At 42.7% G+C, this 13,172-nt stretch overlaps 1 protein-coding gene across 4 annotated transcripts in view; it reads right to left on the bottom strand.

The window, feature by feature from the left end:
- METTL9 (methyltransferase like 9) overlaps positions 1-10,372 on the bottom strand; it is a 67,666-nt gene extending 57,294 nt beyond the window's left edge. For 3 of the 4 annotated variants that reach the window (XR_008392721.1, XR_008392720.1, XM_053671606.1), the window contains exon 1: positions 9,952-10,372. Coding sequence is in view for 2 of the 4 variants with exons in the window: in XM_053671606.1 (XP_053527581.1) it covers positions 9,952-10,116 (165 nt within the window). In the remaining 2 variants the exon portion in view is untranslated. The remainder of the gene's footprint in view (positions 1-9,951) is intronic. The other variant, XM_053671605.1, reaches the window with a different exon arrangement.
- Positions 10,373-13,172: the final 2,800 nt, after the last annotated feature.

Raw genomic sequence — 13,172 nt, 5'->3', positions numbered from 1 at the left:
TGACCAGTAAACTGAATAGCTACATACTTGCATGTTCGGTGTCAACTTTACAAGGTAGACCTAAAATTTCATAAAACAGGGATGATGATTGACCAGTACCTGGCACAGATTCAGATGAATAATAAATGTTCATCAAATGAATTGTTAAAAACCACAGGCAGCCTGCTCTGGCTGGGGTAGCTCGGTGGGTGAGCATGGGCCTGGGAACCAAAAGGGGCTCAATTCCCAAGCAGGGCACATGCCTGCATTGTGGACCAGATCCCCAGTGGGGGGTGCATGAGAGGCAACTACACATCGATGATTCTCTCCCTTTCTCCTTTTCTTCCCTTCTCTCTAAAAATAAATAAGTAAATAATCTATTTAAAAAATTATAGGCAGTCTAGCAGAATTTGGAGTTTCTAGCAAAATCCTGGAGGGAACCAAAGGATGACCAGCTGTCACTGGGCTTCTGTCAACTTTTAAATCTCCAAGGGTTTTGCAAGGCCTTTCTTTAATCCAGTTCTGCTAATAGTTGTTAAATCCATCCACCCACCACAAAACTGTATTACCATGAGCAAGCAAAAAGGAGGACCTACTTTTTACCAGGCACCCATTTACTTCTGAATAATGAGAAGCCTGGGGTCCCTGAGCAGCTCCAGCTGATTTAAATTCCTGTTCAACAGATGTATGTTGTTTTACAAGAAGCTTCTTTTAAAGCAGTTTCTTTGAAAGAAACCTCTCTTCACCTCTATCCAGCATGTCTGCTTGAGATTCACTTTCACAAAAGAAAAGCAAGCTTCTTCTGCCCAATTAAACTGGACTGGATTTGTTTACAGAAAAGATCTAGATAGCAACTAAATTATTATAGAACAAGGTTTCTCAACACTACTGTCATCTGGGCCTGGATAATCCTTGTCATGAGGCTGTCCTGTGCACTGTAAAATGTTTAGCAGCAGCCCTGCTGGGTGGGTATCTACCCATCAGATACCAGTAGCACTCCCCTAGTTGTGACAACCCAAAATGTTCCAGACATTGTCAATGTCCCTGGGAGCCCAAATCAGCACTGCTTAAGAACCCGTAGGTGGGTTTACCGAGAAAATATCATTGTTCTGACTTTCCAGTAGTGTTTCCTAACTATCTAAATTTAACAGTGGTCTAGGGAATTTAGGGTCCAGAGGGGGAATCAGAAACCAAGTGAAAACAAGTAATGGATTATGATCTTGCCCAGGAACTTTAGGCCTTAAATGAGCAGCCACCTTGCCCTTAAGTAAGATGCCTAGAGAGCAAATCGTCAAGGGAGCCCCTGCAACCCTTGGCAATCTCCCTGAAGTTACCTCTGAGACAACCCAGCTTCAGTGAAAAGCTGCAATGAGCTCACAGCAAAGGGTGGCCTGTTTGTGGGTTCCTGTGCACTACTTTGAATGTGTGCTCATCAAAGACCACAAAGAGAACAGTGCGCAGATAAGATCAAAGCATTATGCTTGTTAAATTTTCACAAATGAAGGACCATATGCCAGGCTGGACTCCAGCTGAAGACCACAGTACATGAAAATGCCTCATATTAGCATCTTCCTTTAAAACCCACTCAAATTTTGTTCAATCTAAAGAATAAGTAAATCTTTTGAACACCAATCAACCCAGAGTAATGCAATCATCTGCTGATGCCAAGTATAAAGTAGGATAACTAAACATAACATCTTCTAAAAATGACAGCAACAAGACTATAAAAACGCAAATAATTAACCAAACAATAAATAGCCAAATAAAGTAGATGACAGGAGGTCTGCACATATATTGGGTGACATTAATCAAAGTAATAGAGTATTAGGTCCTCTCTTAAAGACTTCATTATGTCCATGAGCATCTCCTAATCTTTACATAATCTTGAATGGTGAATCATTCTTTCAAAGCAGAAATGCAATATTCCTATAAAATTATCTTTGCTTATCAGACTGAGATAGAGATAAAGTTTTTTGAAATTATTTATTTGGAATTCCTCAATCAGTCAAACATGAGTTGTATGATATAATGGTCTTTTATTCCAAAATATAAAGGATTTGATCACATTAGCTGAACTAGAAAATTATTTTTAAAAACTATCTTCCTGATTTTTGGTAATGTGGTATAATAAGTAAATATTTGGTCTTTATCCTCAATTCTAGGCACAAAGTCCCTAAAACCTCTTAAGTGATAACAATAACTTCTGTAAGCTAAATAGAAAGTGGAACTTTCAGCCCAGCTCATACCTCCAAAAAGGGGTGAGGGGCTGGAGACTGAGTTCAATTAACTAAAGGCCAATAATTTAAATCACACCTAATCATGAAACTTCCATAAAACTCCTAAACAATAGGATTTTGGGCATTGTATGTTGCTGTACACATGGTGTGCTGGGAACCTGGGGGGAATCCCAGAATTTGTAGCCAAGTGGACTGTGACTGGCAGAGAGAATCATCTAAAGTGTGGGCAATCTTGTGGGACTGAGCCCTTAAACATGTGAACTGACACTAACTCCAGTCCTTAGTGTAGGACATCTAGTTGATGTCAGAGAACTGGAGAACTGGTGACAGAAAAAAAAAAAAAACACCACAGGTAAGATCCCCCCCCCCCATATTAAACTTGATGAAATGCATACAAACTGGATAAAGGTCAGCATTTGGAACAGTTGTCCCACCCTTGTTTAACTCAAACTGCAAAAAACTCTGACTAGTGTTTTGGCACACCTCTATATAATTCACCACCCATATAGAGGGTGACAGAAGTGGGGGCCATCTCCTATTGAGAAGGCAGCCAATTTCACAGGTTTTCCTGGAGTGGTATCATGAACTAATGGAAAAAAAGGAGACAGACCAGGGCTTAAAACCCAACTCTGCCATAGGTGAACTATATAAAAACCCAACTCTGCCATAGGTGAACTGTACTTTTAATCATGTCTCATCTCTTTTAGCTTCAACCTTCTATCTGTAAAGTGGGGGTAAGCCACCTACTTTCCAGAGTTGTCATGAGGATTAGAGGGGATAATATATTTAAAGTGCCTGGCACACAACAATAGCCCAGTAACTGCAGATTTCCTTCCTGGCAACTTCCTGTCCAAGATCCACAGAATTTGGTCAGAGGAAAACTAAACTTCAAGGGAATGCCTAAAAACCACATTGTCGGTCTGAGCACACAGTCATTCTTAAAAGCAGTAAGCAACCAAAAACCTGAGACATTCAGGGCCACTAAAAACCATCAGGATGGCTCCACTGATGGGGCCCATGAACACAGAATCTTTTCTACTACAGGGAGTAGTCAGATCAAGCCCAACGACATTGACCTTGACAGCTAAAGATTCAAAAGCCACATTCTAAGTTTCTGCAATGCAATCCAAACAGTGTACACATTTCACCAATGACACCTTCATGCATCTAAACACAGCACAGACATAAACAGGCAAACTACTCATTATTTTTCTACTAACGATACAAACCAACCCAACAAGCTCTTTAGCTGAGATTTCAATGTGTGAAGTAACAAGGCACCCTCACATCCATGCTCGGGAACAATTTTATAGATTAAATTAAGTTGCTTCAGCTTTGATTTCATAAATAACTGTCCACCTTCATTTCAAATACTGTTAGTATTTTATAATCCTGAGGTGTGAACAAAGCTTCAGAGGGTCTAAACAACAGTCTTTTACTGGAAGTTACCATCCTTGTTTAACTCACAAACCTCAGCTAGTGTTTTGAGGTCAATATCTCTACAGAGTTGACTTTTGAAGGTCTCCTAGGGCACATAAAGGCCCCTGGTATACACAGCAAGAGAGAAATAGCAGTTCAGTTCTGGGAAATTGAATTCTACTGAGAGAACAAATGATTTTCACCGATGTAAATGCAGAAATCTTCAAAGGGCTGCCTTCGGTCTGCAGTTATAAGGCAAAGCTATTTCTGTGTTTTCCCTGAATTCTGATGGCAATACAACTGTTTACTTGCTCCGAGATTCAGCATGTGATGGTGACCTTGAGAGGATCTCACTCTCAGAGCCTGGCAGGCCTGTATTTATGTTCCATTTCCATTACTTTCTGTATGACATTGCATATGGCTTACAGATTGTCACCTATGTAGGATATATGTTAGGAAAGTTCACTATTGAAGGTCGTATTTATTCCTTGAAGCCTGTTTTCTGACAAAAACTTATGAATTATAATGAAAGAGATTGTAAACTCCCTAAGGGGCTGACACCAGAGACTTGTCATTCAAGTACTACTGTTTAAATGTAACTACTCCTTTACTGTAGCAATCACTTGTTTAGGGTTTCACCACAGGTTATAAGGAAGGAAAGAACTCCCCTTCAAAATTTCTGGTATTCAGCTGCAAAGGCCTCCAGACTCTCGAAGGTAGTTCAGAGGAAGACACGAATCCATCTGTCTGGCTGACTGCTTTGAGCACTGTTAACTCATGCCCAACTTCGGTCCACCTCCACAGATAAATGAGGAGTCATGAGACCAAATCTGTCCTATAGCACAACCTCTGACCTCTGGTTGTACTGTCCAAGTATTTTTCCATTTGGGAAAAAATCATAGTAATTCTATCTATAATCCATCATCACTTGTGGCATAGCACAGTCCTGAGCTTATATAAGAAGGTAAAAAAAATAAGTCAAATAGACACATGCAATTGGAGGTTACACCTTAATAACTGCAGATACTGAATGTCGCCTGTGGTTGTAAAGAGCCATGCAGTAAATCATCTGGAGAAAATGTCCTGTCTTGGTTCTAGGGTATTCTATAACAGTTCTCTTTTCATTCCATCAATTAAGATGCTATTGAATGACTGTTATTACCAGGAAGTTAGTGAGGCCTAAGAGTTCTTTCAACAGTTGCATCAACTTAAAAGTACTGGGTGCAATGCATAGAAAAAACTAGATCCAAAGCTTTTGTTGCTGCTTTCTTTTAAAGTCCCAAGTCTGCCAATACAAAAAAAATGGCATGTTATCTCTCCCCAATGAGTCAATCTACTGACCTTGAAACTTTCGATTAAGAATGTACTGATTGAGCCCTGGCTGGTGTAGCTCAGTAGATGGAGCGCGGGCCTGCGAACCACACGACTGCTGTTCGATTCCCAGTCAGGGCACATGCCTGGGTTGCGGGCCAGTTCCCAGCAGGGAACTCACAAGAGGCAACCATACATTGATGTGTCTCTCCTTCTCTCCTTCCCTTCCTCTCTAAAGATAAATAAATAAAAATCAAAAAAATATATTAAAAAAAAAAGAATGTACTGATTGAGAGACCTACATTTTTCTCTGGAAAAAACGCTGTAGGGACTTCCGCCAAGATGGAGACGTAGGTGGAGGAACGACCTTGCCTCTGTGCACAACCAAATCTAAGAACAACTATTTTTAACAACAATCACAACCAAGCCACACGGAAAATCGACAATACGGAGTCCAGAGGACAACTAAATGCTCAGCTAAACCGGTAAGAGAAGCGAAACCAGCAGCGGAGCAGGTTAGCAAGAAAAAATCCCTGGGTGGTGTGCGGTGCGAGAGCAGCCGAAGGCGCTGTGAGCTAGCTACGGGAGCGCACAGGGAAGAGGCGCTGCGGGCTGTCTGCGGTGGGTCGCGTGCATCAGTGTGCGGAGAAACCAGTGAGAAGGGAAGCCTGCGAGGGGCAGCAGGCTTGCACAATTCCGATCAGATAAACAAGCCCGTGGCGAGTGGTGTGATTGGACGGGCTCGGCTAGCAGAGAGGACAGCCATTGCTCCCTCTCTGACCACGCCCCCACACACAGCGTCACAAACCAGCGACCTGGGTCTCCCCATCCCGGTAAACAACTAAGGCTTTGCTCCGCTTACTTAACAGCACGAATAGACCAAAAATGGCTCTAGGACAACTCAGAGCCCCAGAACCGATAGATCTAAGCGATGAAGAAATAGCCAGTCTTTCAGATGCACAGTTCAAAACACTGGTTATCAGGATCCTTACAGAACTGGTTGATTTTAGTCACAAATTAGAGAAACATATGGAAGCTAAACTAATTGAAATGAATGGTAATACAAAGGAAATCAATAGTAATGGAAAGAAAATTGGGACTCAAATCAAGGGAGTGGACCACAAGGAAGAAAAAAATGATCAAACAGAAAAGAATGAAGAAATAAGAATTCAGAAAAATGAGGAGAAGCTTAGGAACCTCCAGGACATCTTTAAACGTTCCAACATCCGAATTATAGGGGTACCAGAAGGGGGAAAGGCACAGCCACCAGTGGAAAACTCATTTGAACAAATAATAAAGGAAAATTTCCCCAATCTGGCAAAGGCAATAGACTTCCAGGAAATCCAGGAAGCTCAGAGAGTCCCAAACAAGTTGGACCCAAGAAGGAACACACCAAGGCACATCATCATTACATTAGCCAAGATTAAAATGAAGGAGAGAATCCTAGAAGCAGCAAGAGCTAAGGGGACAGTCACCTACAAAGGAGTCCCCATCAGACTGTCAGCTGATTTCTCAAAAGAGACCTTACAGGCAAGAAGGGGCTGGAAAGAGGTATTCCAAGTCATGAAAACCAAAGACCTACAACCAAGATTGCTCTACCCAGCAAAGTTTTCATTTAAAATGGAAGGACAGATAAAGTGCTTCTCAGATAAGACCAAATTCAAGGAGTTCATCATCACCAAGCCCTTATTATATGAAATGTTAAAGGGACTTACCTAAGAAAAAGAAGATAAAAAAGATGAACAGTGAAAGGACAGCAAACTCACAGTTAGTAACAACCACACCTAAAACAAAAGCAAACTAAGAGGACAGCTAGATCAGGAGCAGAACCATAGAAATGAAGATCTCATGGAGGGTTAGCAACAGGGGAGTGGGAGGAGGAGAAGGGGGGGAGAAGGTACAGAAAATAAGTAGCATAGACAGTAGATAGAAAATAGGGGGGAGGGTAAGAATAGTAGGGGAAATACAGAATCTAAAGAATTTGAGACATGTGTTCATGAACTAAAGGGGGAAATGGTGGGGGAGGGGTATGCAGGGTGGAGGGGAATGGAGGGGGGAATAGAGCAAATGTAATGGCATAATCAATAAAAAAAATTTTTTTTAAATTAAAAAAAAAAAAACGCTGTAAAGGACCAGATAGTAAATATTTTAGGCTTGCAGGCCACAAAGTAGCAACTATTACTCTGCTGATGTATGCTGGAAGGACTCATAGACAACATGTAAATGAATGTGGTGGCTCTGTTCCAACAAAACTTTTTTGTAGACACTGGAATTTGAATTTCATATAGAAATTTTCACATGTTACAAAATAATGCAATTTTTTGCAACCACTTAAATTTACTTCACATGCTGTGCAAAAAAAGTCCGTGAGCCCAATTTGGACCACCAGATACATTCCTGCTCTAAGAAAAGCTGGTCCCCTGTTTCTCTTGCCCAAAGTGAAACAATCTCAGTTTTTAAGGTAGCACACCAAACCAAGTTACGAAAATGGTGCTACTACAATAGTTTTAAAGCTTATTTAGCTCAAAGAAGGCTTGTATCTGTAGGCTATAGTTACTAAATAGCAATCATTAGTGAATAAACATTGCCCAAGTGCCAAAGTGGTGGGGAATTATTTTAACCAAAGGATCTTCCACCATAACTTCTTAATAAAATAACCATAAGGAAAGCTGTGCTAAGTATGGTACAATCAAATCCATAATCCTATTTTCATGCAACTCCAAAAGAATCAGATGTGTCTGGTATGGAATCCACACACCCAAATAAACACCAAAAGACCTTGCATAAAACTATTAATTTGATGGGGTGAGGGGAACCATTAGAGTTGCTATTTCACAAGCAACAAAGTTTATAAAGCAAATCCAAGATCCTGGAATTCAGGTTGGGGTAAAAGTAGGTTTACAGATGTTGGTATGAAATACAGTTATTAATAAATAACAATACAAGAATAAACTGTGTTCCCCAGACTCACAATTAAAAACCTACTTTTGCCCCACCCCATATAAAGCAAAGAGGATAGTCTCACTGTGGTTTCTATACACATTTCTTTTGCTCATTTTAACCTTATTTGTGAATACTTTCATAATGTGACTGTATCATCTCAAAATAATGTCTGGATTGATTATTCTAAGGAAAAGAGATATATCTCCCACTAACTATTCAGAAATCAACAAATTAGTCTTCACCTTGGAGAAATTAATTACCAAATTGTTAGTGCAACTGGTTGAAACATACACAAACCACACATACACCCACACACAAACACATTCACATAAACATGCACACCTGAGTATCTCTGAAGCATAATGAAGTGAATGAGGTATCTGAAACCAGTATTAATTTTCCTTAGAATCTGACAGATGCAGCTTTAAAAATGTATACCATCAAAAAGTAACCTCTGTTAGGAGATATTCTAAGGCTGTATCTACAGCTATAATTCTACCCAGGTTCCATAAAAACCAAAGAGTTGACACAGTTTTTCAATTTTTTAAATATGCCCAATTTTATGAGCATTGAAGACATCATATTAAGGGTGCTGCAGAAGAGGTAGTCACAACAAGTGTTACAATAAACATCTACAGCTAAGACACTCACCCATAATTACACTTCAGCGGAAATAAGCCTCCTTTTTATCCTATCCAGAACCATATTTCTACCACCTGCTGAAAATGACCTTTTAATTCATTTTACACTATTGTCTGTGTTCCATATGGAAATGTGACATTTTGGTAACTGTACATTATCACTGCACTACTTGAGAGTTGTTTATCTAAAAATGACTAGTGTGAGTAATTAATCCATAGCAAAGAATGTCGTTTTACAACTTAAGATCACCTACTAGCTTTATGCACACTCCTCACAGTATCATAAGCGTTATTACCTAACAAATTGCAATAGCTGTGGGATACCAAAAAAAGTATGGAAATTTATGATTTCCTTTAAACGTAGAAAAATGGCCACTGTAAATATTTCTTATGTAAGAAATGCTACTTTTCCAAATAAATTCTTTTATCTCCTTAGACAATTCTTTATTATCATTAAAATGCATGAAATCACTCTGAGTGTAAACTCGCTGAATACCTGGCATACATAATAAGAAAAGCAACATAGAAAAAATGAGAAATCTATGAAAATAATGATTCCCCAAAATGGGGAATCCGATTCTGCTCTCTGGAAAGGCAAACTACTATAAACGCTATTATAAGCCAACACTCCGGCAGAGGTCAAAAGCCTTTTCAATGAATGTAAACTGTAAATTACAGTATGGTCAAATATTTAATATTGCACCCTTAATTCCACAGCTGACCTGCACATATTTCTTTAACAGCACAAAGCTAAACTAATGAAAAAGACAGCACAGCCGGCCCCTCTACATCAACTACAACCCTTAGAATTCACTCCAGAGTTCTGGTTTAAAACCCTGCCAGTAAAACCTTCCATACCCTCCGTTCCTAACACATCTTCCTGGTCAGACAACACCTCAGTTTGAAGTTGTTCCCTTAGGTAGGAGCGGAAAGCTGGGTGCGGTGGGAGCGAGGGCCTGTCAAATAGTTTGTGCTTCGGACAAATGTTACTCGAATAAGCCCGGAGAGTTGAGTGGCGACGCACGGTTACCTTTATGACCCTTTGTATGATCACAGATACAACCAGACAAATAGAGGGGGCCGGTTCTTCGGGGGAGTGGAGAGTGTGGGGCGTGACGGGCACTGTCTGCTCGTTTATACCTCAGACCTGGTGCCAGACGGGTGACCACCGCCGTGGGCCGAGGTGGTCGAGAGTCTGCAGCAACCGCCTGAGGCGCGGGAGCAAGGCGGGGTCTGGGGCGCCCACGCTCGGGCCTGCGGCGGGGATACAAGGGGTCTCAGCAGCCGGGGAGGGAACGAAAGGCGTCCTCGGCCGAGCGCCGGGCTGGGAAACTTTTCGCGGGGCCGAGGCCCCTCACAATGGCCGCCGAGCGCAGCTAGGCCCGGCCGCCACGCCCCCGCCCCGCGGGCCACGCCGATACCTGGTGGTTCTCCTTCCTGCCACCCGCTGGCTCCACCGGCCCACCGGGGCCACTCGTCATATTCACGTACAAGGAGCGGGTGAGCGGGCTCCGCAGCGTCCACATCCTCCGCGCCAGCCACACTGACGCCAGGCTGAGGCACAACCAGCCCGTCAACAGTCTCATCAGGGGCAGCGGCCGCTGAGTCTGATCACCGCCGGCGCCGAGGCGAAGAGCAGAATTCGCCGCCGCCTCGGGCCGCTGCCGCCGCCGCCGCCGCCGCCGCCACCCGGGCTCGAGCCATCGTTCCCTACTTGCCCATTCGGCCCCTGCGGGCCCGACGCTGGGGAGAAGAGGGGCAGGCTGCGCGCAGCCTTCCCGACTCCCTTTCCGGCCGCGGAACGCCGCCGCCACCGGCGCGGGTTTCCAGCCGTAGCGCGAACGAGCGGGAGCGCGTAGAGGCCCGGAACGCTCCTTCCGCCCAATCAGCCCTGGGGACCGGCGGGGAAGCGGAACAAGGGGAGCGCGCATTCCTCTGGCGCGCACCCCCGTCCCCGTCTCCTCCGGTACTCCGAGCAATAGTGGGAATCATTCAAATTTTTTTAGGGCAGGTGCGATCCCTTCCGGAGAGGGTAACTAAAACCTCCCGGTCCGACTAAGGTGGTGCTACCAGGCAGGACTTCTGGTCTTTCCTTGCCTTAGTGGTTATCTCTGGGCCGCTAATCCCCAACCCCGATCGACGTTCACCTGGTTGTGCAAATCAGTTCGGGGCTATGGAGCGGAGTCTCCTCTCTCCCGACCTTCAGACCCTGGCCTTGGAGACTGACGCTGCCAGTTCTTCGTTGTTACTGGCTCAGCTGCGTGGCTTCCTATTTAGTAGGAGCCGACGAGCCAGACCCCTACCCCAGGGGCGTCCATCCTTCTTTGCCAGGTTTGCAACCGGAGAGGACTTTGGGGGGAAAGGATACCACTCAACCCGGTTCCCCAAGGCAGGCCGGTTACAACTGGCTTCTAAGAGGAATCAGTAAAAGCGCCGCTTTTGTTGGGAGCTGCTGCAAGTGGGGCACCTGCAAGTGATGTTTTGATGTACTGTCCAAGACCCTGTCCAAAAATGAAGACCTCAAATTAGAGTCCCCGGCTGTAGCTAACAGACGGAAGTTGAGCACAACACTCTTAAATCGAACTAAGTTCTGGGAGCAGTATTTACCCGAATGTTTCTTTGATCATTTATAGCTCGAGGAGACCTAGCAACCTTTCAAAACTGAAGGGCTCTCCATGTTCCTGTGTCTAAAGTTTTTCCTGCTGCTACCCAACGTGTAACTAAGGAGTAATATAGTTCATGGATTCCCAAACGTTAATATCTTCCTAGGTTCATTTAGAAAATGCTTTCAATTTAACCGCACTAGAAAGAATGTGTGTGTGTGTGTGTGTGTGTATACAATATATACACGGTATATATGTATATTGTATATCTTGTGTATATTGTATATCTTGTGTATATAGTATATACTGTATACAATATGTGTATATATACTGTATATATATATATATATATATGTGTGTGTGTGTGTGTGTGTGTATATATATTTATCTGAGTTCCAAAGAAAACCTTTCTGTTAACTTCATGTTGCACTTCAAAGGCTGTCATTTATGGAACAACAATCTTGTTACAGAACGCAGTCGTTCCTCACCCACAAACATTTTTATTAACTTCTAAGAATCTTAGCTTGGCACCTTTAGCTAACATGGACATCTTGTTGCCTAAAGTGGCACAGGCTATAACAGCAACAAAAAAGAATGGAACAGGAAAGGGGGAGGGTACTTTGTATTCTTTCTTTCCAGTATACTCCCTGACTGGGTCCTGCCACAACCCCAAACAGCCTGCATCTTACTATCTCTAGTTCAAACCTCTAATGGTCCTAGCCCAAATCATCAAAAAGGAAACTATAGTAGCAAGTCAAATAATTCAATTTGTCATGTCACCTCTCCCTCCTGTCTCTTGGGATTGTCACAGATAAAACAGCTCTATGCCAAAAAACAAAACAAAAATGGGCTGGGTTGGGGAAGGTGGTGAAAGCAGCAAGAGTATATAAAATGACATATTTCATCTATAAATACAAAGCTTTGAGACAAATAGTTATACTCCCTAACTAGAAGCCTGACGATCCGCAGCTCAGAGACTATAGAACATGTCACATGAGCAAGAAGCAACTAGATGGCTGCTACAGTGTGAAGGATTGAGATCAGCTGACTGCCACAGAGCCTAGCATCTCAAAAGGAGCAGATTTTTCACTTTATACATGAGCAGCAGGTCTGGAAAAATAAATTGCTCACACATTACCAAATACTCAAATACTCACCAAATACTCAAATACATGTAATTTGCATTTAGCAAGTTAGCAAGTCCAGAAAAAAAAATACAGTTTGATCAAATGAGCAAATTCAATACCAGACCTTTTCATAGATAGAACCTGGTATCCCAGCCCATTGTTCTTCCATCCATCTAAGAAGCCTTCTTGTCTCTCAGAGAGCCTCCTGAATTACAAATTGAGGAGGAAGGGAAAACAGCAAGAGTACATATACTAAGCAGAAGTTTAGATTGCCCCTGGGAACTGCCTGCTTCCTTTATCTACTAGAAGGTCACTACAGCATATTAAAACTTCTATTGTCCATCATGGGGACAGGAAAAGGTAGAGAACACACGAAAACAAATATGAGCCAATACCTTTCTAATGTGGCTTTGAAATACAGGCAATGATATTCGAAAGACTAATACCCTCTGCACTGAACTCTGTATGGCTTGGGTCCCAGCTCTGTGCACAGGCCCAAAATCTTGGCTGGATCACTTTCCTATCTAGAGTTCTAGGCAAAGAAGCTTTGAGTTGTAATTGTTCTTATTGGCTACATATTATGGCATTTTCATGTTTTCTTTTCAATTACAAAGTACAGTATAAAAAGAAGCCATAGGGAAAAAGACTTGGATCTCTAGAGGGCAAAGAATGTGCCAGTCACTATTGGTCATTGTCATCTCCTGGAAGAAATAACAATTTAGCCCGGACTGGTGTGGCTGTATGGGCTAGGCATGGTCCCACAAGCCAATAGGTCGCTGGTTCAATTCCTGGTCAGGGCATATGCCTAAATTGTGGGCAGATCCCTGGTTGGGGGCATGTGAGGCAACCAATACTAATTGCTGTTTCTCTCACAGATCCATATTTCTCTTCCTCTCTTTCTCCCTCTCTTCC

This window comes from Artibeus jamaicensis, unplaced genomic scaffold, assembly GCF_021234435.1.
Source record: "Artibeus jamaicensis isolate MK-2021 breed Jamaican fruit bat unplaced genomic scaffold, CSHL_Jam_final contig_700, whole genome shotgun sequence".
Classification (NCBI taxonomy): Eukaryota; Metazoa; Chordata; class Mammalia; order Chiroptera; family Phyllostomidae; genus Artibeus; species Artibeus jamaicensis.
This window is presented reverse-complemented; position numbering and strand designations above follow the sequence as displayed.